The 25,084-nt window shown below is 40.0% G+C and overlaps 1 protein-coding gene across 2 annotated transcripts in view; it reads left to right on the plus strand.

The window, feature by feature from the left end:
- The window catches only part of usp9 (ubiquitin specific peptidase 9), a 275,529-nt gene extending 250,802 nt beyond the window's left edge, over positions 1 to 24,727 (plus strand). For both annotated transcript variants that reach the window (XM_060833551.1, XM_060833552.1), the window contains 3 exons: positions 6,662 to 6,874; positions 7,156 to 7,251; positions 22,907 to 24,727. In XM_060833551.1, the coding sequence (XP_060689534.1) occupies positions 6,662 to 6,874; positions 7,156 to 7,251; positions 22,907 to 23,041 (444 nt within the window). In that variant the 3' untranslated portion in view covers positions 23,042 to 24,727. The remainder of the gene's footprint in view (positions 1 to 6,661; positions 6,875 to 7,155; positions 7,252 to 22,906) is intronic.
- Positions 24,728 to 25,084: the final 357 nt, after the last annotated feature.

The following is a 25,084-nucleotide window of genomic DNA, read 5'->3' on the forward strand; positions in this document are numbered from 1 at the left end:
CCAAAAACTTATACCCGTGCAATTGCATCAACAGATGCCTAATGGAGAGACAACGGAACGAGGACATGCCGCAACCCAAAGGACTAGCCACACTACCATACTTCAGGAGCATTTCTGAACAGACAGCCAGACTACTGCGACTGCTAGGACTCATAACAGCACACAAACCAACGACCACTCTCAGACAGCAACTCACCAGAATGAAGGACCCGATACCCAGCACGAGCAAAACCAATGTAGTGTACAAAATCCCATGCAAGGACTGCACAAAACACTACATAGGACAAACAGGAAGACCGTTAACGATCCGCATCCATGAACACCAACAAGCCATGAAATGACATGACCAGCTATCCTTAGTAGCCCCACACGCAGATGACAAGCAACATGAATTCAACTGGGACAACACTACTATTATAGGGCAAGCCAAACAGAGAACAGCCAGGTAATTCCTAGAGGCATGGCACTCATCCACAGATCCTATCAACAAACAAATTGACCTGGACCGAATATACCGGCCACTGCAGCGGACAGCTGGAACTGACAACCGGAAGCGGCAGAGACAAACCACTATAAATGCTGGAGGAAACATCACAAAAGCACTTCACAGGAGGCTCCCAAGCGCTGAGGATGTCACCTAGACAGGGGATGGAATGTTTGCAACACAATTTCCCAGCTCAGCGAACAGAACCACAACAACGAGCACCCGAGCTACAAATCTTCTCCCAAACTTTGAATCTTTCAGTATGTCTTGGTGGTATTGTACTATTAATAAGGAAAACATTATCCAGTAAATCAAGGGGATTTCATCCATTTGACCTGGGTTTATGAAGTCACTGGTGGCTTCAATAATCTTTGCATGTCATGATAACCAACATTTTATTGGACCTTTTCAGGCTTTCACTTTCTCTTTCCATTATATATTCTTTACCTTCTGGATTTGTCTTCGGCCATCAGCCTATCACCTTGAGTTTTGACCTTGAGTTGATTTGCCTGGCTGAGTTTTTCTCTAGGAGGTCTCTTATTCCAAAATAATTTTCATCAAACCGGTCCTGACCTAACTCAGTGATTTGAGTGCAGGTGTGCAGCACAGCAGACTAGTATCAACTGCCGCCTTGTGTTAGTATTCCATACTGTCTACTGAGAAGATTCTTTAACCATTGTCACCTTCCTGTGAAAGCTGAACTAAACGGAACACTACGAATGCATGACTGACTATTTATGGATAACAGCAGTGCCATTTCCACTGCTGCATCGGATTTGCAAACAATGCTTAAACGCTTCAATAATTACTACAAGAAATCTGGCCTGTCCTCGAATAATGCCGAACAAAACTCATCACAAAACCCATGTCTCATCACCCAAATATATATGTTGATGAAAATGTTTTGGGACACTTACCGTGCCTTGGCAGCAACCTTTCTCAAAAGACAGCTGTTGGCAAGGATCCAATACTAGATCAGCAGCACCAGCTCAACCTTCTGCACTGCACAGGCTTTGTCTTTTTGTCATTCGTTCACTGGCTAGTTGCCCATCCTTGATTGCTCAGAGGGAAGTTAGGAGGCAACCACATTGCTGTGGCTCTGGAGTCACATGTAGGCCAGACCAGGTAAGGGCAGCAGTTTCCTTCCCTAAAGATGGGATTTTCCAACAATCAACAGATGTTTTTAAAATTGAATTCCAATCCCACCAACTGCCATGGTGGGATTCAAACTCAAGTCCCCATAGCATTATCTAGGTCTCTGGATTTTTAGTCCACTGCTGATGCTACAGCCCATCACCTACCCCCTGAAGAACAAGTCAACAGGTGTTGTCTTGTACAGAGTGGTTGTTGTCATCACATGCAAGTACTGCCCTAAATATTAGACTGTGTTAGAGAAATTTCATTGGCAGTGTCTCATCCTCCAGATTCAATAGGAGGTCTGAAATGTAAATGCTCGTGACCTGCAGGTGTGGTGATATTTGTCCTTCAGTCTGCATCACATTTCGAGTTGCAGTGTCAATATTGGTGAATCAGTTTGGTTGACGAGGAGATATTAAGAGCAGGTTCTGCACCTCGTATTCCACTACCTCTGGGGAAGCTTTGCCCCATGCCCTGAACGTATACAGGTTAAGAATTGGCTTGTGGGAACTTTTATTACCTCTCCTTTCCACCAAGTGTATAAAGCTAACTGTGCAACTATTGGAGAGGATAAAACAGGATGTGCAGTGGTGGGAGGGGTTACCATTATCATGGCTGGGCCGAATAACCCTGATTAAAATGAATGTTCTTCGCCTGTTGTACCCCATGAGAATGCTCCTGTTGTGCTACCCAGTCAAGTGTTACAGAGGCTCAGTGATTGGCTAGGGTCCTTCATGTAGTGCCACAGGTACCCTCTAATTAAATTCGCTAAATTGCAACTTTCGCAGGGTGAGAGAGAGGGGTGGATCTTCTGGATTTGAAGAAATATCAAATAAGCGTCCTGTTAGCTTATGTTGGCAACTGGGGATGGGGAGTTTGGAGTCAATGTGGCTTGATATTGAAGCCTCGCAGTTGAGAATGCCCTCTAGTTAACTTATTGTTTATGGATAAGATGAAATCTGTGACTGAATAGCGTAAGAATCCAATCATTTTAAATACAGTGAAAACCTGGAGGATAATGAGGCAAGACGAGGGCAATTGGTCAAAGACCTTGCCGTTTACCCCATTGGTGGGAACACACGGATTTAAACCTGGGGCAATGGACTCCGGCTTTAAGCTATGGGAGAATAAGAGAATCTCGTACCTGGGAGATTTGTTCGAGGGGGAGATCCTGATGTCTTTTAGTCAGTTAAGCCAGAAATATGGATTTTCCAAACAGGGACCTTTTCCGGTACTTTCAGTTAAGGGATTATATACAAAGGAATACTGTGCTCCTGGCTCAGTGTTACAAGTCACGTGGAGAAACGAGTACTCCGGTGTATGGGTGCTCTTTCAGTCAGTACTTGTATCATTTACAGAAAGGTCGTGCCTTGGGGGACTGGAAGGACGTGGAATCGAGAGCTAGGAGAGGATATTTCATCAGAGGTATGGGAAGATATATGGGGATATGTAAGGAAAATTTTAGTGTGTAACAGCACAGGCCATGCGATTGAAGATATTCCACAGGGCTCATATGGCACCAGAAAGGCTAGCTAAGCTCAAGAGAGGAGTGTCATCACGGTATCCCAAATGTAAAATTAATGTAGGCACTTTGAGTCACTGCTACTGGTCATGTTGTAAGATCATGAGAGATGCTGGAGTGCTATAATCAGGGAGCTAAAGGACATCCTGGGGATTAAAATAAATGTGGATCTGTTATATCATCTTTTGGGGTTGCCAAATTTGCCCCCTCTGGGGCAACAGTGGAAGAAATTGTGTAATATTCTTATTCATTATGCGAGGGAGAACATTTTAATGAATTGGGCATCGGGAAAATCCACCAGGTCTTGTGGTGGCTTGGATGTTAGTGGAGCATCTCCCCCAAGACTACCTCTCAGAGATGGTGCACCATAAAACAGTATTTTTAAAAGATGTGGCAGCCCTTTTTAAATTATATTGATGCAGACTTATCAGCAATATTAATTAGAGCAGTGAAATAGCCGTGGGAATCAGTGTGGGTGCCAATGGAGCCCTGGGAGGAGGAGACTGGGGGTAATAAGAATATGGGTATTGTAGCTGGTGCTCCCAAGGGTGGGAGCCTCGGTGAAGGTGTGCTGAGTGAAATAGAATCAAGTAGTGAGATTTAATTTATGTTACTTGAATTTAGTTTAAGTTGATAATTATTTAATTTGTTTGTAGTTTAGTTTAAGTAGATACGTTTGTTCTGGTAGAATAGTAGGTCTTCATTAATAATAGTACTGAGTTACAACTTTGTTGTACTGCCTCTACTTTTCTGTTTTTGGTGTTTTTCCTCTTTTTAGATTAGATTAGATTACTTAGTGTGGAAACAGGCCCTTCGGCCCAACAAGTCCACACCGACCCGCCGAAGCACAACCCACCCATACCCCTACATATACCCCTTACCTAACACTACGGGCAATTTAGCATGGCCAATTCACCTGACCCGCACATCTTTGGACTGTGGGAGGAAACCGGAGCACCCGGAGGAAACCCACGCAGACACGGGGAGAACGTGCAAACTCCACACAGTCAGTCGCCTGAGTCAGGAATTGAACCCAGGTCCCTGGCGCTGTGAGGCAGTAGTGCTAACCACTGTGCCACCGTGTATATAGATCTTTTGTAAAAGAATTACAATGGTCTTAATAGAAATATTTTTATTAAAGAAAATTGCTGGCTTAGTTTCATGAAAACGGCAGCAGAATGTTGTAGCTGAGTAGATGTCATCCTTCAAGTGAAGAACAGCTGATAACAATATCTTTGAATATTGCAAAGGGAATTTTGCCTATGCGTGAAAAGAAAGTTGGACTCCATATCCTGCTTCAACCACATAAGAAATCTAAAGCCAATCATCATCTTTTGTAGACTTGTTGCAGATCAGACCAATGATTTAAAGCTAGATTTTACTGCATTGTTTTCCTGAATACCATGTAAACGGATATTTGATCTATTAGCACACATTTTGTATCTCTGTTCACTGTATATGACACAACTTGACATGTAAAAAAATGACTTGTCAACAAGTGAAAGGTGGAGTGGTGGGGGGGGCGGGGTTGGGGTAGGTACTTAAAATAATGATCACCAGGGAAAAGGCACTGTGAAAAGTAATAGAACTGAGGGCTGACAAGACTCCTTTATCCTGCTGGACCTCGTTCTAGGGTCTTTAAGAAGAGAAGGTCAGTGCATTGGTTTTAATTTTCTAATATGTCCAAGATTCACATCCGTTTGGAATATATTGAATGATTTCAATTTAAGAAAAGAGGGAAACAAAGCAGAAAAAATAGGTCAGTTAGCCTAACATTTACCGTAAGAAAATGCTAGAATCAATTGTTCAGGAAGTTACAGCAGGGCACTTAGAAACTCTCACTGCAATCTGACAATCAATGTATTTTCTGGAAGGAAAACAAAGTTTGTTTAATTTATTAGAGTTGCTTGAGGAAATAACAATATGGTTGAAGGAAAGTAAGTACATATGATGTATTTGGATAAGGTGTCATAGAAGTGGTTGCTGCACAAACCAAAAATGTGTGGCATAGGGCGCAGTGTATATATAATCAGAGGATTGATGAGCAACAGGAAACAATATACATAAATGGGTCAATTTTGGATTTGCAGCAGGAGTAGAGAGACACTGGGGTCAGTGGTGATTTAATTATTTATGATATATCAGTAAGTTAGATCAAGGGACCAGCTGTGTATGTTAAATTTATTGAGGCAAAAGGTAGAAGAGTAAATTGTGAAAAGGACGCAAGTGTGCAAAGAAATATGGGTAGGCTGCGTGAGAGGCCAAAAAAAAGCCAGATGGAGTAAAAACAGGCTTGCCCAACGTGTTCATGTGGGAGGGCCAAATTTCAATTTTTCTTTCACTGTAGGGCTGGTCAACAGTTTGAGGATGATAAGATTTAGCATAACAATAAATGTGAATTTAAGCAAGGAATTTACCATTATTTTAAGCATTAAATTAGAGATGATTACTTAATAAAAATAAAAAGTACCATGAAACAGATCTGTTTTATTTTGACTATCTCAGTTAACAAGCAGAGCTAGAGAAAGAAACAGACTATGCCCCAAGTTCTGATCACCGAGGATGTTCTGAAGAAGGGTCACAGGATCCAAAACATTTACCGCTGTTTTCTCTCTATAAATGCTGTCAAACCTGAGTTTCTCCTGCAGTTTTTCAGATTTCGCACATCTGCAGTTCTTTTTGTTTTAGTGGGATACTATACATAGTTTTGATCTCCTTATTTAAGCAATGCCATAACTGCATTAGAAGTAGTTTAAAGCAAGTTCACTGGACTAATTCCTGGGATGAAGGGGTTATCATGAAAATGGAGAGGGAAAGTTGAGCCTGTATTAATTTAAGTTTAGATGAAAGGTGATTATATTGTAACATACAAGCCCTGAGAATATTTGCCTGGGTGGATGCTGAAAGCATATTTTGCCTTGTGGGAAGGAATAGAAAAGGGGATAGGATGAGCAATAAGAACTTCTCATTTCAGACTGAGATAAAAGTAAATATTTTCTGAGCACTGTATGTGGGGGAATTATTATTTCTCAGTAATGGAGGCAGGGTCACTCAACAGGCAGAATTAAATCCTTGAATAACAAAGGAGTTCAAGCTATTGGGATTAGGCAGGAAAGAAGAGTGGACGCTACAATCTGATCAGCCGTGATTTTATCTAATGGCAGAGGATCCAAAAGACGACCCCTGCTCCTGATTGGTCAGCTCATATATAACTTAAAATGGTGAATGTACATGCTGTGTTGACATACTTTCCCTCCCTTCCTGACTGTAACCAGTTACACCACTTATTCAAGAAATATTTGACAATTGTGTGGAAAAGGGACCAAACTTCAACTAAATGGCCCATGTCATCATGGAGGGCTCACTTGTATCTCCTTACCGAATCTAATCAAAAAGGCTTGTATTTTAAAGATAATGTCATGAACTTGGAACCTATGTGCTTTGCAATGAATGGAACATGTTTTAACTGCAGTCACTGTTAAGTTTTAATTGTACATTTTATTTTAATGATCATGCAGAGTAATGGGGATCTGAAAAGGAAATGGACCTGGGCAGTTGAGTGGCTTGGAGAAGAGCTAGAGCGTCGGCCGTATCCTGGAAATCCACAGTATACCTATAACAACTGGTCACCCCCTGTACAAAGCAACGAAACATCAAATGGTTACTTCTTGGAGAGGTCACACAGTGCCAGGATGACTCTTGCAAAAGCATGTGAGCTATGTCCAGAAGAGGTAAGGAATTGAGAAATTTCAGCTTTGAACATTTAAATTTGTCCATGTTTGTGTTCATTTTTGCAAATTAACAAAAGATAGATGGTACAGCTTCACCTTACCTATTCAGACTTCCACCATCAGGTCCCCCACAGCTCTGCTCCCCCACCCCCTTTCTGCTGTCTCAAAATATATGCCAAAACTCCTCCCCCCCCTCTTGTTTATCATCCAACTTACAGTGTAAAATATGACACTTTCCCCTGCATGTTCTTCATTGCTTACTCAATATGTTGACATTTTAGGAGCCAGATGATCAAGATGCACCAGATGATCATGATTCTTCCCCACCAGAAGATGCTCCTTTGTATCCCCATTCACCAAGCTCTCAATATCAACAGGTAAGTCTTCAGTCTTTCATTGCCCCAATTTCTTTCTTTGCGCTTGCTTATATATAAAAAAAAGTCATTTAATTTTACATTGTATCTGCGGGAAAACGGATTTGTAAATGATAAGCAGGCACAATCTAATTTTTGAAATTCCATGTAGAACAACGTTTAACCATGGATCAATTTTTCTTATCCTGGGCATATACCGAGATCAGATGTTTGGAGTTTTGAACTTCTGGAAATACTCTTTTGTAAACCCATTGAAGGAGCATTGCAAGTTTTAATTCAGGGCATTAAAATTGGGTCATATATTCACTATTCAAATACAAAACTTTATTTCTGTGATTGTTGAAACAAATTTCTTCGCATTTCTAATGCATACTAAAATCATCTAACTAATTGTTCCATTAATCCATGAGTATGGATATTCATTGAAACATAAATTCATTGCCTCCTGAAATTATTGATCAGTTTCTTTTCTGGTGGTGCAACCTAAGTTGAAATCACAAGTTGGAGACTCCAACCTTTTATGTACACCAGAACTAACTCAGCTTTCGGAACAGTTTGTGTTAATTTCTTACCATTGTTCCCTTTTGTTTTTTGCTTGGCAGAATTCTGCCAATGAGAAACAGAGCAAAATGATTGTGTACGCAAATTGTATTCATCAGCTTAATTTCAGTTTATTCCCATTTCTTCTTCTTTCTTTCTTGAGCATTCTTAATGTGAGCACTAACCTGTTTAAAGAGAAATCCCACGATCCTGCTTGTCATGACTTTAATATAAAGAACTCAGTAATAGTGACAACACAAGAGAGATAGAGGTGACTGGTGGAATATTTTAAGAAGCATTTGGATGGGTATCTGAATAGGAAGGGTTTGGAGGGATATGGGTCCGGGTGCTGGCAGGTGGGACAAGGTTGGGTTGGGATATCTGGTCGGCATGGACGAGTTGGACCAAAGGGTCTGTTTCCATGCTGTACGTCTCTATGACTCTATGATTTTATCCCATTGTGAAGAAAACACTTGGCTAACATTTGCCACTTCATTGCAGGATAAATTTAGGTTCAGAATCTAACATTCCACTCTGACAGTCAGTTGATACTTGAACTGTTTTTGTTTTGATCAACTTGACGTACTTGCTGACTCAAGTGTCATGACTCTGTTGGAAATTAGCTTGAACCCTCCTGTTCCACAAGCCATCACAAATATGGAATATGGTGAATTCAATCTCTAAGTTGGTTAGTGCCTGACTCTTGACTTCTACCTAAGGTGGAAGAAATTCATACCACGTTTCATCAATGAACAAGAGAAAAAACACACTTATTATAAAACATTTATCTGCCAATATATGGCAAAGCAAGGTAATTATTACTCAATGAACTATACACCCTTAAAATGTAAATGCAAACATTCACAAACAGAACAGATGAGACAAAGTCTTTTTCATAATTATCATGCGTATAAAATATTAACCAAAAAGGCTCAATCCCTGGATCCAAGTTCATGCTTAAAAAGGTGATATGATTTGACTTTTCCAGTTTGTTCTGGTTTTTGATATTTTTTCCTGTGCATTGTGGCGATTCTCAATTAAATAGATGGATTTTGGATGTGTCTTGACATGAATTCAAAGTTTTTCTTTTGTTCTTCCGTTCTTTTATTCTACTATCTACATCTTTGAGTGGTACTTTTTTTCCAGTTACGAGAAAGAGGAATGAGGATTTAAATGGTTGATAGCTTTTTTGACATCCTTTGTTCCATCAGTTCCTCAAATTTGCGATAAACTTTACTTAAACCAATCCAAATCATGTTGCTAGACAATTAATTATTTTTCACAAGATTCTTGACGTTGGTATGTCTCAAGTATCAAATCCAGTTCCTGTGAAAGAATAATAGATAATTCTATTTTCCTTCAAGTTACTAAAAACAGAAATAATCCAAGCTTCCATTTTCTGATTTGTATTTCCAGCAAAAATTTCTGTAATGCTTACATGTGGAGAAAAATTGAAGAGGCTTGTTCAATTTATGCATTGTGTGTTAAACGAGAAAAGTGACTCTGGAGCGAGAACTTTAAATGGTATTTGCTATTTGAGTTTTGCTCAGTACAATACAAAAAGGAAGTACTTACTCCAAGTGAAAAAGTGGCTGTTAACAATATAATGAGATTTTAGAAATATTTCTTGTTGTGTCTAAAATTTAAATAAATATATAAATTTCAATTTCAATTTCATCATTATATTGTTGCTTGGCTGACAGTGATATAAAGTTATCTTTGACTTTGACTATGAGATTTGCACTTTGCTTTTCGAGGAAGTATTGCAGGTGTCGTCCCATCATTTAAACAATGAATGAAATGCAGTGACGCCAGTTTTGGGGAAAGTTAATTGAAAATATGCAAGTATTGAAAAGAGTTTTAACTGATCCAATAATAGCTAGCTGTATTTGATTGACTTTACAGAAATTAAAAGTGCAATGTTCCTGTTAAATTCCATGCTTGCTTTACCCCATAAAGTATTGGGAAGCCCTATTATTTTCACTTTGTGTAAAAATAAGATGCTCCATTGTATAAGGTGCGTTTTTGCATTTCAGGTTGTCATGCTTGAAGCAAACAAGTTTTTAAGTTTATTATCTACAAAATAAAGTTTTATTTTATATCCATCATTGAAAGCGTTCCAGTGCATTTTCTGAGAGACGTAAACAAGTCTAGCTGATCATTGAGCTCATGCACGTGATTTTCAAGTAAGACATCCTGATTTTGTACTATTAATGAGAGCCATGATGGCCCAATAGTGTTGAGCTGCTTTGCTACTGACCTTCCAATCATCATAAGGTCACAAGTGGGGATGTTCACTGATAATCGAACAATTTTCATTCCCATTGAGACTTATTGGATAATGATACAATCCATGTCCAAATGCAGCAAGACCTGGATATCATCCAATATTGGGCTGGTAGGTAATATTGATGCTATGCAAGTGCTAAGCCATGACTATATCTGACCAGAAAAATCTAACAATTCGCTCCCCAACTTAACAATCAATGGTATTAAAAGTCTGGAATGGAATGAAATGCTCCCTACATGTTGGATACATGCAGCTCCAAGCTATTTGTTCACCATCATTACTTTTCTGAAACTCACCAACTGCTGGGGTCCACGTGCACAATTGAATACAAGAATCCACAAGTTGCTGTCAGCGATTCTGTGTTGAATCTTCAAAGTAACAATGATTATTGAATTGGTGAGAACTTCAACTTCAATCTTAACCTATCTTGAAACTCCACCCCACAAACTGCCGCCACCACCACCAAAAAAAAATACTACGTTGTTAATAAACAAGAACTCTTGCAGTCCAGAATAAGTTCATTTGACATTTGTGTAAACTCAGAATTTTCCATCATAGAGTCATAAAGATGTATAGCATCGAAACAGACCCTTCGGTCCAACCTGTCCATGCCGACCAATCTAGTCCCACCTGCCAGCACCCGGCCCATGTCCCTCCAAACCCTTCCTATTCATATACCCATCCAAATGCTTCTTAAATGTTGCAATTGTACCAGCCGCCCCCACTTCCTCTAACAGCTCATTCCATACACGTACCACCCTCTGCGTGAAAAAGTTGCCCCTTAGGTCTCTTTTATATCTTTCCCCTCACACCCTAAACCTATGCCCTCTAGGTCTGGACTCCCCCAACCCAGGAAAAAGACTTTGTCTATTTATTCTATCCATGCCCCTCATAATTTTGTAAACCTCTATAAGGTCTCCCCTCAACCTCTGACACTCCACGGAAAACAGCCCCAGCCTGTTCAACCTCTCCCTGTAGCTCAGATCCTCCAACACTGGCAACATTCTTGTAAATCTTTTCTGAAGCCTTTTCGATAGGAAGGAGACTAGAATTGCACGCAATATTCCAACAGTGGCCTAACCAATGTCCTGTAGAGCCGCAACATGACCTCCCAACTCCAATAAAGGAAAGCATACCAAACGTCGTCTTCGCTTTCTTATTTACCTGTGACTCCATTTTCAAGGAGCTATGAACCTGCACTCCAAGTCTCTTTGTTCAGCAACACTCCCAAGGACCTTGCCATTAAGTGTATAAGTCCTGCTAAGATTTTCTTTCCCAAAATGCAGCACCTCGCATTTATCTGAATTAAACTCCATCTGCCACTTCTCAGCCCATTGGCCCATCTGGTCCGGATACTGTTGTAATTTGAGGTAACCCTCTTAGCTGTCCACTACACCACTAATTTTGGTGTCATCTGCAAACTTACTAACTGTACCTCTTATGCTCGCATCCAAATCATTTATGTAAATGACAAAAAGTAGAGGACCCAGCACCGATCCTTGTGGCACTCCTGGAGGTCACAGGCCTCCAGTCTGAAAAACAACCCTCCACCACCACCCTCTGTCTTCTACATTTTGAGCCAGTTCTGTATCCAAATGGCTAGTTCTCCCTGTATTCCATGAGATCTAACCTTGCTAACCAGTCTCCCATGGGGAACCTTTTCGAACACCTTACTAAAGTCCATATAGATCTCATCTACTACTCTGCCTTCATCAATCATCTTTGTTACTACTTCAAAAAACTCAATCAGCCTCACCGGTCTATAGTTCCCTGGTTTGTCTTTACACCCCTCTTAAGCAGGGCACCACGTTTGCCAACCTCCAGTCTTCCGGCACCTGTGACTATTGATGATACAAGTATCTCAGCAAGAGGCCCAGCAATCACTTCTCTAGCTTCCCACAGAGTTCTCGGGTACACCTGATCAGGTCCTGGGGATTTATCCACTTTTAGCCGTTTCAAGACATCCAGCACTCCCTCCTCGGTAATCTGGACATTTTGCAACATGTCACCATCTATTCCCCTACAGTCTATATCTTCCATATCCTTTTCCACAGTAAATTCGGATGCAAAATATTCATTCAGTATCTCCCCCATTTTCTGTGGCTCCACACAATGGCCACCTTGCTGATTCTCTCCCCAGTTACCCTTTTGTCCTTAATATATTTGTAAAAACCGTTTGGATTCTCCTTAATTCTATTTGCCAAACTATCTCACGTCCCCATTTTGCCTTCCTGATTTCCCTCTTAAGTATACTCCTACTTTCTTTATACTTTACTAAGGATTCACTCAATCTATCCTGTCTATACCTGACATATGCTTCCTTCTTTTTCTTAACCAAACCCTCAATTTCTTTAGTCATCCAGCATTCCCTTTCACCCTTTTTCTGGATTCTTGTTATCTTATTTCTGAAGGCTTCCCATCTTCCAGCTGTTCCTTTACCTGCGAACATCTGCCTCCAACCAGCTTTCGAAAGTTCTTGCCAAATACTGTCAAAATTGGCTTTTCTCCAATTTAGAACTTCAACTTTTAGATCTGGTCTATCCTTTTCCATCACTCTTTTAAAACGAATAGAATTATGGTCACTGGCCCCAAAGTGCTCCCCCACTGACACCTCAGTCACCTGCCCTGCCTTATTTCCCAAGAGTAGGTCAAGTTTTGCACCTTCTCTAATGGGTACATCCACATTCTGAATCAGAAAATTGTCTTGTACACACTTAAGAAATTCCTCTCCATCTAAACCTTTAACACTATGGCAGTCCCAGTCGATGTTTGGAAAGTTAAAATCCCCTACCAGAACTACCCTATTATTCTTACAGATAGCTGAGATCTCCTCACAAGTTTGTTTCTCAATTTCCCTCTGACCCCCCCCCCCCCCCCCCCCCCCCACCATAGTCAATAATACAATCCCAGTAAGGTGATCATTCCTTTCTTATTTCTCAGTTTCCCCCCAAATAACTTTCCTGGATGCATTTCCAGGAATATATTCCTTCAGCACAGCTGTAATGTTATCCCTTATCAAAAATGCCACTCCCCCTCCTCTCTCGTCTCCATTTCTATCCTTCCTGTAGCATTTGTATCTTGGAACATTAAGCTGCCAGTCCTGCCCATCCCTGAGCCATGTTTCCATAATTGCTATGATATCCCAGTCCCATGTTCCTAACCATGCCCTGAGTTATCTGCCTTCCCTGTTAGGCCCCTTGCATTGAAATAAATGCAGTTTAATTCACTAGTCCTACCTTGTCCCCTTTCTGTTTGACTCACTTCTATTCTCAGCTATACCTGTCTCAGATCGATCTCTCTCCTCAGTATATCCCTGGGTCTCTCTCTCTCTCTCCCTCTCTCTCTCCCTCTCTCTCTCCCTCCCTCCCTCTCTCTCTCCCCCTCTCTCCCTCTCTCTCTCCCTCTCTCTCTCTCTCCCTCCCTCTCTCTCTCTCTCCCTCTCTCTCTCCCTCTCTCTCTCCCCCTCTCTCCCTCTCTCCTCTCCCTCTCTCTCCTCTCTCTCTCCTCTCTCTCTCTCTCGTCCCCCCCTCTCTCTTCCCCCCCCGCCCCACTTACTAGTTTAAATCCTTCCAAGCAGTTCCAGCAAATTTCCCTGCCAGTATATTAGTCCCCTTCCAATTGAGGTGTAATCCATCCTCCTTGTACTGGTCACTTCTACCCCAAAAGAGATTCCAGTAATCCAAAAATGTGAATCCTTCCAATGTGGATAATGACCTCCTGCTGGCCTCTTTTCCCCCATGAGGACATTCCGCACCCTCTGAGACATCCTTGATCCTGGCACCAGGGAAACAACACACCATTCTGCTTTTTCTCTGCTGGCCACAGAAACGTCAGTCTGTACCTCTGACTACAGAATCCCCTAACACAATTGATCTCTTGGAAGCCGATGTACCCCTCGTTGCATTAGAGCCCGTCTCAATACCAGAAACTTGGCTGTTCGTGCTACGTTCCCCTGAGAGTCCATCACTACCTACATTTTCTAAAACAGCATACCTGTTTGGAATTGGTATATCCATAAAAGATTCCTGCCCTAGGTGGCAACCTCTCTCGCCCTTCCTGGAGTTAACCCATCTATGTGACTGTATCTGAGACTTCCTTCCCCCCCGCCGTCCATCACATACTGTTGCTGTTGGTAATTCCTCATTGCTTCTGTCTGTCTCTCCAGTCGATCCACTCGATCTGATTAGATTCGTATCCAACAGCATTTATGGCAGATATAATCCACAGTAACCCTTAAACTCCCACAGGCCATTTTTTGCTCCTTCACAATCTACAGACCCAGAAAATAAACAGTCTTGCTCCTTTACAAACACTGCCCCAGGTTAAATTAATAGCTATGGCTCATATTTTAAGTTTAATCAAGAGACTTATCTCCAACAACATATGATCAAGAAAGAATCCAGTATACTCCCTACTGCAGCCTTTCTCTTGGACAGACTTAAAACAACAATTAATTTATCTGATTCTGTGCTGTGAACTTCGACCAACAGTTCCTTCAAGATTATTTGTGAATTTCACTGTTAATTTTCCCAGATGCACTTCAACGTCCAGCGATACACAAATTCAAATAGCAAAGGCGGTAACTGTGTAGGTTCTCTCTCTCTGTCTCTCTCTGTCTCTCTCTGTCTCTCTCTGTCTCTCTCTGTCTCTCTCTGTCTCTCTCTGTCTCTCTCTGTCTCTCTCTGTCTCTCTCTGTCTCTCTCTGTCTCTCTCTGTCTCTCTCTGTCTCTCTCTGTCTCTCTCTCTCTGTCTGTCTCTGTGTCTCTCTCTCTCTCTCTGTCTCTCTCTGTCTCTCTCTCTCTCTCTCTCTCTCTCCCTCCCTCCCTCCCTCCCTCCCTCTCTCCCTCTCTCCCTCCCTCCCCCCTCTCTCCCTCCCTCCCTCTCTCCTGCACTGTCCTCACCGTGTGCTTCCTTTGTCTGCTTTTCTCCCTTTTAAACTGCTGTTGTTTTGACTTTTTTTTCCCCCAAAGTTCCAAAACAATGCAACAGCATATAAAATAGTCATTGCTGCTCCTGGAATTTGAGGAAATCATCTCCAGCATCTAAAATACCTCAAAAAACGGAGCAGCTCTTACAGCCAAAGATTTTTCCCATCCTCCATCTTGGATTACCCAGAATCCACATAATTGATACATTTTTAACATCCTTTCTTGAGCCTGCTTGATACTTTGTGTCCATCAGATAAGTCAACAATTTTTGTTGCACTGTGTCTTTTAAAAAGAAAAGCTAATTAGTGGATTTAACGAAAATAAAAGTGTAAGTGCAGCAAAATACTCAATATCTAGCAGCATTTGTTGGAGAGAAAAGTAATTATAATTTTGAGTCGATGCCATCATCAAAATAGCATTTTACTTCCTGGTTTGCCATCAGATTTTTTTTTAAGCTGTGCTTAGGCCTCCACACTAGTTAATTATATCACCATTGCTGAATGTTTGAAGATCCCCTTGATTTTGTGCCAGTTGGAACTTAATATTGGAAAATCCTTATAACCGAAGTTGTCAGACACGTCTGGGCTGTTTTCTTCAAGGTCAATGACTTATGCCAACCCTGCATGAGCTATTATTTTATATTATTTACTGTTTTGGTATTTCCATTAGAGGTTCCAGTGCATAATTATGTTAAATGGCTCTGAAACTTCACACTGATTATGCACTGTGCCAGTGATGCTGGTGTAGCACCTCATGTTGAAGGAGGGTGCAATTACCTCCGTGAAGTGTGAATCTCTTGTCATTTCTGATCTAAATGTGGACGTTAGGATTTTTTACAGAAAAGGCTCTTAGGAAAGGCACATAAAGTATATTTTAAAAATTAACTCTAGCGCATCTACTTGCATTTGTGTAATACCTTTTAATGTAGGCAAAGGTTTGTCACAAGAACATAAACAAAAATTGACACTGAACTAAGTAGTATTGTATTGGTGTGAGTGACTCTTCGGCTGGTATGAGAGAGCGCATTTATGGATTAGTCATAAAAGAAGTTTGACCAAGGAAATTACTAGCCTTGGTTGAAATGAGTGTGGGTGCACAATAAGCCAGAGTTTGAGGAAGTTTGCAGAATGGTAATTACAGATGTGCTGGGATGGCTTCGTGGAGAAATTTAAATTTGGAAGATTTAAACATTGGTTTCTGATGCACTAACATATGTTAGTCATTAAATATTGGGGTCTTTGAGGCATGTTTATAGGTTAAGAAATGGGCAGCTGTATGTATTTCCTGTTGTAACCAATTGTTCTGCAGAAGTCAGTGATCTGAATTGTAACATTTGTTTCCAAGTAAGGGGGACTGGCTTAATCCAAACATTTCAATAGGTCATTCAGGATAGTTTGCTTTTTGTAGAATCCCCACAGTGCAAAAACAGGCCATTTGGCCCGACAAGTCCACGCCAACCCTCTGAACAACATCCCACCCAGACCCATTCCACTACTCTATCCCTGCATTTCCTGTGGCTAATGCACCTAACCTACCCATCCCTGAACACTATGGGTAATGAAGCATGGTCAATCCACCAAAATTGCACATCCTTGGACTCTGAAGAAACCAGAGCACTCGGCGGAAAGCCATGGAGACATGGGGAGTATGTGCAAACTCCACACTAACGGCCTCTTGAGGCTGGAATAGAACCTGGATCTCTGGTGCTGAAAGGCAGCAATGCTGGCCACTATTCTGTCCTTTCAATAAAAAAAGGAATAGTTTTTGAGTCACTGAAGAGTTCCAAGTTTTATGGTTCGTGGGTAAAATCAGTAAATATGTAAGAAGATAAGAGACATAAATGCTGTGTTATGCAGTGCAGCTCTTAGCTGTACTGTTGGAAAGGCGACTGAGCTACATTCATTCTATGTTTATGAACTTAATGCAAAGTCCAGAGCAGTTGGATATTTCTGCTGTTGGAACTTGGGCAAAAGTTTTGAAGTGAGCAAGCAGTTAAGTCAGAAGTTGGAGTTGGTGCAACTGAGAGCAGTGCTTGAAAAGCACACAAGCAGCGTTTGCATATGGCAAGATTAGAGCTCACGAAAACTGAGGTGGTTCTAGCTTGGTGAAGCTAGTTGTTGCTGAAAAACTGGAGTTGTGCATGTAAGTAACAGAGGTCTGTTTGCAGAGTCCAGGGAAATGTAGACCCAAAAACATGACCAGAACAGGAAGCAATTGTTAATGGTTTGACTGTTGCGAGGTCGGCAAAAGTGAAGAGTTGAGAACATGCAAAGTTTCGTGATATTTGATAAATCGTAATGTTATCAACATCTGGGGGTGTTGCTAAAATACCTGTGGGATCTATATTGATTGCGGTTGCACTTTGATGTACTCTAATGTATTTGATCACCACTGTTGATCATGTGTGTCAAGTGTTAATTTAGGATGTTAAATTGTACATTTTACATGTATTGTTAATTATGTTGTAAAATTTATTATTGCTTATACAAACCATGATATCTTGTGACTTTATTCTCTTGAACCTCAAACTTCTAATTAGTAGCAACATTGGACTAGTTGAACCTGTAGACAAAGAATAGACAAGGGTTTCAATAACAAATAGTCTAACCTTGGGTCATGATGAATAATGCTGCAGAGGTGGACGTCTATGGTGTTTCCAGGTGGAGAGATTCTGAATTGATAGTTCAATTATGTTTGACACAGAGGTTGTCAATGATATGCTAACTCATCCCTGCTGTTGAATATTTTGCAATGTAGAAATGACGGTATAAGCTCATTTGTAAGTACATATTTGGTCTTTTTTTCATTACATTACCTTGAGGATGATCAGACTGAGGAAGTGGAGGTGTGGAAATGAGCATAAATCTAGCCAAACAGTAGAACATTTAAAAAGAAATGGCACCAAGATTAGAAGAGAGGTCAAGAAAACGGGTAGCAGAAAGGATAAGATGAGATTGTAAAGGGTTGTGACTTATTTGCTGACGAAGGGCTATGGTTGCAACACTGCAGGAGCTTCAATTTAAATTTTGGAATTATTATAGTGTACCAGTTGCATGTAAAGTTAACCACAGGAAAGTAGAGATGACAGCCAGCTAGCACAGATGTTTACTCAGGAAATCTGATCTGCATTGTAAATATAAGATAGTATTGTGCAAAGATGACGCAATCTCATTCCAGCCTTGGTTTAAACATGGTCAAAAGAGTTGAACCTCATAGGTGAAAGTGACTGACCTTGACATAAAGACGACAATTGGTGGGAGTATGGCATCAAAGAGCCCTAGCAAAGCTCGAATCAGTGGAATTTGAAGAGAAATCTCTGCTAATTAAAGTCATACTGAGCACAAAAGATGATTGGGATAATAAGAGGTCATTCATCTCTACTTTAGGACGTTACTGCAGGAATTCTTCAGGGTAGTGTCCTAGCCCAACCCTCTTCAGCTGAAGTGAGAATCTCCTCATTGCCCCTTCACCTTTGGTAATACCAATGCTGAACACCCTCACTGTCCATTGACCAGAAGCAGAATTAGTCATACAAATACTGAGGCAACAAGAGCAGATGAACTGTCGTCATAAAATTGAGTGGATATATGTACACCATGTGAAGTGCAGTGGTTTTAGAAGACAATGCCTTCCTGCAACCAGCTCAAGTAATTAAGGATGGACAATGCTGGTTCAGCTTGTGAAGCCCACATCCCTGAACAAATTAAAAAAACAGTGACATAATATGGCAGGGTGGCTCAGTGTTTAGCACTGCTGCCTAACAGATCCAGGGTACCAGCTTCAATTCCAGGTCTGGGCAACAGAGTTGGCACATTTTCCCAGTGTCTACACCGGTTTCCTTGGTGGTCCAGTTTCCTCCCACAGTCCAACGTTGTGCAGGTTAGGTGGATTGGCCATCCAAATTGTTCATAGTATCCTGGAATATGTAGGTTAGATGGATTAGCCATCCAAATTGTTCATAGTATCCTGGAATATGTAGGTTAGATGGATTAGCCACAGGAGAGGCAGGGTTACAGAGATAGGGGGCTGGGTCTGGGTGAGATGCTGTTTGGAGGGTTGTTGTGGATGCCATGTGCTGCTACAGTGTAGGCATTATATTATTCTAATCTCCACATACATTTCCTGATGTAATTTTAAATAAAGGTGGCTACATCATGGCTTCAACATTTTATTTTCATGATATTAAAATCTTAAAGCTTAAAGGGCTGGCCCACCCTTTTTGTCTTACACATTAGAAAATGGTTTGCAATCATAGAACATTTACCACACCCACAGGATGTTCCAAAGCATTTCACAATCAATGGAATATTTTTTGAAGCAATCACAATTGTTTGTAGTTAAATGTAGTAGTCAATTTAAGTATATGACCTCAATCAGCAAAATTGAACACATTTCATTTTGGTTGAGGGAAACATTGATTAAAACAGCAAGAGAGATTCTTAGCAACTTGAATAGTACCAATTATCTTAGAGGAATTAAGAATCCCTATAGTGTGGAGCATGCCATTTGGTCTATCGAGTCTACACTGACCCTCTAACAAGCATCCCACTCAACCCCCACCACGCCGCCCCATAATCCTGCATTTTCCTTGGTTAATCCACCTAGGCACTACAGGCAATTTAGTATGGGCAATCACCTAACCTGCACATCTTTGGACTGTAGCAGGAAACCAGAGTACCTGAAGGAAACCCATGCAAACGTGGAATGTCCAAACTCCACACAATCGCCCAAGGGTGGAATTGAATCCAGGTCCCAGCCACTGAGAGGTAGTAGTCCTAACCACTGGGCTTCTGTGCTACCCTCACATTAATCTTTGAACAGTTGCTTGGTTTAATGCCTCATTTGCTTCTGACCACACAAAATTTCTCAGAACTGAGGTTACAGTGAAGGGTATGTGCTCAAATATATAGTGGGATTTAAATGCAATACTTTTGTGATTTAAAAGGCTATCTGAGCTACTGACCAAGACAAGTAAACAGTGATTAAATAAGGATTTGTAAATGCACATCCTTCAATGGACACATGAAAGAATTCACAAGAACAAAAAGGTTCCAAAATTGGAGACAAAAAGCATTATTCAAATATGTAACACGGGTCCGTTTATAATTGGGGTGCTACCCACCCTTTCATTGCTACCTGCCTCACTGCAAGCAAGGAGGTTAGATTACACATGGAGTTAGATGGGAAGAAAGTAGAACTACCAGATTATTGCTGAAGGTGGACTGGGATCCTGGAGAGAATAGCTGGAACTATAAGGTATAGCAAGATGGGATGAACAGGAAGCTACAGCACAGCTTAAAGACTGAATGTTAATGTAAATCTTTAGACAAAGACTTAAAATGTGATTGGTTACCCCAGTAAAACTACAAAATAGAAATTTGCATACAGTCTTCACACAGGTTCCCCTTTAAATTGCCACATGCAGGTAGTTGCACAGAAACAAAACTTCAAGGACTTGTACAGTTAAACTGCCAAGCAGTACAAAAAAAAAGTGATGACATGCTCGAGGCCAGAGAGGGAAATGAAGGCTATACAAGTTTAGGTGATGGCAGGGAATAACAAAATTAAGGTGTGTGGTAACAAATCTAGTGCTCTGGGTTGGATTGAAAGCAGAAAGGAAAGAAATATGAATACAACGGGAATTGGTTACATTAACAGAAGTAGTTAACATTAGTAAAGATTGCAATAATGGTGGCTATTATCTCTACAATGCTTCATTTGATTACTTTTTCCAGGATTTCAGATTTGAAGGATTATGGGGAAAATGAATCTCGAGTTGGGGTGGAAATATCTGGAGTAGTTGCTTGATTAACTCATTGAAAGGTCACTATGGACATTTGAGATTTTGTTTTAAAAGCAATACTTGCTTTGCTGCTTCTGCTGGGGCTGTTTTGAATAATGACGAGCTTGGACAGTGTACTTCAGTGTCTGGAATTAGTTGGGGACAAGAGCCCTGCAAAGGTCGGGATGTCCAACTAATCTTTTGAATTTGTGAAAGAACCATTTTGTTCAGTTGCTGCATTTTGTCTGCTACTAATAGGCTAATTGTCCTAAAGATTTCCATTTCTGTCTTTCTCCTCAAATCTTCGGATTACATTTGTTACCTTCCAATCTTTGGGAGCTGCCCTAGAATCTAAGGAGTACTGGAAGATCAAAGTGAATAAGTCCACTATCTCCACCTCTCTTGAAAATCTAGGATGTAGGTTATCAGGTTCAGAGGATTTGTTACCACTTAATCCTGTTGATATCCCCAGTATTATTTACTAACCCAATTTCTTTACGTTCTTCTTTCTGCTAAAATATGATTCTCCATTAGTTTTTATTAGTAATTTATTATCCTCTACATAGATGCAAAATACGTTTCTGCTGTATCCTTTTTCCCATTATAATTTTATTCACTGCTTCTAATGAAACCAACACTTACTTTCACTGACTTCTTTCTATTTATGTACCTATTGAAATATTTCGTCTTTTTGCTTATTTTATTAATTTGTTTTCCTTCCCCATTTCTTGATTCTTTGAAATCTAAAATCTTTTCACTAGTTTAATTTTTTTTGGCAATGTTATAGACCCCTCCCATTTATCCTGACATGCAAGCTTATGATTGTAGCCACACCTGTGTCCGTGAGTGCTTCATTGCAAGAGTTTCATAGATTTGAGGAATGAGGTGCTTCGCAGTTCCAGGATATATTTTAGCTATGGAATTGGGTGCCCTGAACATCTGTCTGAAACATTAACATGAATTAAGCCATTTGGGTCCTCAAACTTCCTGCTTTATTAAAGACCATTTTACTGATCTGTGACCTAGCTCCATGTGGTGACCATTCCCCTACATTTGGATCTTTTAGGTAACGAAATCAACCTGTTTTAGATTTAAAATGAGCAGTGGATCTAGTATCCATTTGAAGAGCAGAGATTTTCAACTTTCAAACATCTGATGTAGAAGTGTCTCCTAATTTCGCTCCTGAAAAGTCTTTTTTGTGCCTGGGAGTCCTGGCTCCCTAATTAGAAATATTTTGAAAACTTGGATCAGATTATCCATAACCTTTTATAAATTTCAGAGAATATTCTCTCGATTGGGTTACCTCTCTGATCTTTAGTTTCAGAGTTCAGAGGATTTTTTAAAGCTGAGTCATCACTTCTAATCTCGTGAATTCTAGTTTTCTGATATAAAAGCCAACAATAGAAATAGTATTCAGCTATAAATAGAATACACCTATTTTTGCAACAAAAAAATTTAATATTTTACTTCTTAATTCTACTTCTTTCACACAATAAGATTGTAGAAAGTACAAAGACAGCTCCTCCAGGTAAGAAAGAAAAAAATGTGGGTGTCACAACCGCTGGATGTTCACAAGTGCTTGAGCTCTGATTGTCTTTGAAAAGTGCTTGGAATCTTTGATTTTGGCTTAACATCTCATCTGAAAGATAAACCCTCAGCAATGCAGTGCACACAGTTCTGCATTGGGATATCAGTCTAGATTGTGTTCAAATCTTAGTGTGAAGACACACTCCAAGTAGCCATCATTAATTATTCTATTGTTGATTTACTTGAAAGATCATTTCTATAAGACAAGGATGACAATGTACTTTGGATTGAATGTATTATTTTTTTGTGGTATGTTCAGTGGGCCACTTTTATTACTTTGTTTCTATTTTGCCACCTTAACTGTTCCTTTCAGCTTCAGCAAAGTGAACAACCATGATGTATGACATTTTCTACATCCTAACTATGATTGGAAGTTTTCAAAATGCACGTTACACAAACATTACATTTGTTTGCTGGTTTATTTAAGCATATTGTTGATTTTACTTTGCTTAAATTTGCATGCAAAATGTACAGCTTTCTTGATTTTAATTTTGCTCCTAAAACATCTTCAACAAATCTTTTAATTCACAGAATAACCATTTGCATGGTCAGCCATACACCGGCCCTGTGGCACACCATATGAACAATCCCCAGCGCACGGGTCAGCGAACTCAAGAAAATTGGGAAAGCAGTGAAGACATTCCTGCATCACAGGCAAAAGATTAACTTGCAGATAGTTCTCCAATGTACCTGATAAAGACACTGGCTCGAGCACGTGCCCAGGCCTTACAGTTCAACCTCCTCTGGGTCTGTCTACACCAGTGCAAGAAACACCTTTTAAAAACAAAAACTGTCCAATCTGGAATGGAGAGTCTATTCACTGTCTGCCCTGCAGAGCAATGCTGTTGACGTATAACTTGCCTGCAGTGGGAAAAAGTGTATAGTGTTTTGTAATAAATGGCCCGATGCTAATGTATAAATGGCAAGGTGTATATAGTATATTAATGTTTGACTGTTAAATCCTCAGCAATGTTGATTTGCTTGAGGAGTGTTGCAGACCTACAAAACACACAAAATCTAATCTTTGCTTTATCAGCTGTGCTCAGCATTGAGGGTTATCTGCCTACCGGCAGTGTGAATCAAATTATTTTCAAAATACATGGCCATTTCAACCAGACAGAAAAAGGTTAACTCATGCCACCAGAGTTGCTTTTACTTTGAGTTATTTGATGGTGACTTTTTAACATTTGGTTGATGTGGGACAATGGTGATGTAATGTTAATCTGGAACTTTTTTCATTGCCTTTTTTTCATTCTGATATTAGTTGAATCATTTTGAAGCTCTAGTTATGCTGTAACATTTAGCATGGCTTCACATCAAATTAGTGTAGCCAATGAGAAAAAATGATTCTAATGACAGCAGTTTTTAATTCCTGAGCAACAAATGCTGTGCTCAGTTTTTTTTTGTTACACCTTGATGGTTTCAATTGGAGAAAAATGTGAGTATAAGTTGCTTTCAATTGCACATATATTCAAATCTAATATTTGGCAGTCTATGGGTGGGATAAAGGATTATTAGTTTTGGATTTATAGGAATTTAAAGGAGGAAAAATATATGCAACAGTTGCTATGCCAGGATGCCTGGAGCATAATAGACAGTACTTGGTGTGCTTGTTTTATTTCCTTGGTAGAGCTTACTTAGATTAACTTCTAAACTTCCCTCCTACTGCAGCCCAGTGAAGTAGAAGTCCAGATGTACATGACTGCCACTGGGCCGGGGTGGGTGAGAGGGTGGGGGGAGGGGGGAGATGCAGATTGCTAGTGTGTTGCATTCACAATTCTACTTGAAAGCAATTGTCTTAGCTCCTTGTCCATCCTGTCAGACTAATTCAGACATAAGCAGGGTTGTAATTTTAAAAGAAAAACTGCTGGTTAGTCATGATTCTGCAGGATTCTCTATTCCAAAACTAGACTTTTGTTTATGGATTTTGAGGAAATAATCAGTAAATACTGTATTTAAAAAGGAAAAGAAATTGGTAACTTGAATGTGTATTTTTTTGGAATTTGTCTCAAACCAAATACCCCTGCAAAACAGACTCAACCCACCCTATTATATTTAAATATTTTGCAGTTTTATTTTATAGAAATTATTTTGCTGAATTCAGAAAGAACATGAATTAAAAGGATCATTTTATCCTGTGTTCTTATTTAAAAAAAATATTAAAAAAAAATGACTGTGCAGAGTTCCATGCCAAGTTTTGCTGGCTTTTGTTTTGCTGATAACGTGGCGTTGAATTCTGAAACTACAGTCACACTGTGACCTTTCACCTGGTATTTTTTTGTGCACAGAGGTATACTTACAACTAAACTCCCCCTAGCAACAATAAAGAAATTGAAATATTGACACAGTGAACATTTTGTCTGTCATTTCATTGGTCAGTGTTCTGAATTTATGAAGGGTCAGTAAACCTGAAGAAGTAATTTGTAATGAACTGTGGGATTTTCTAAGGGCAACAGTCCCAACATATAAGTGTTTGTGTGATGTTGTAAATTATTAAACTAGTTCCTCCTGTTTCTAAGCATGCATCCACAACATTTGAAGCACAAAATTTTAGTATTGAAAATCTGCAAACACATTCTTTGGGAAGCTTTAGATAAATGGTCATAGGATGAAAAAATGTGAACTTTGTAACCTATGTTTATGTCCCCAGTTGGAGATCAGTATAAATGTCAAGCATTCAGTTTAATTTGGACTGAACGAAGTTACTCC

Source organism: Hemiscyllium ocellatum, chromosome 12, assembly GCF_020745735.1.
Source record: "Hemiscyllium ocellatum isolate sHemOce1 chromosome 12, sHemOce1.pat.X.cur, whole genome shotgun sequence".
NCBI classification, from domain to species: Eukaryota; Metazoa; Chordata; class Chondrichthyes; order Orectolobiformes; family Hemiscylliidae; genus Hemiscyllium; species Hemiscyllium ocellatum.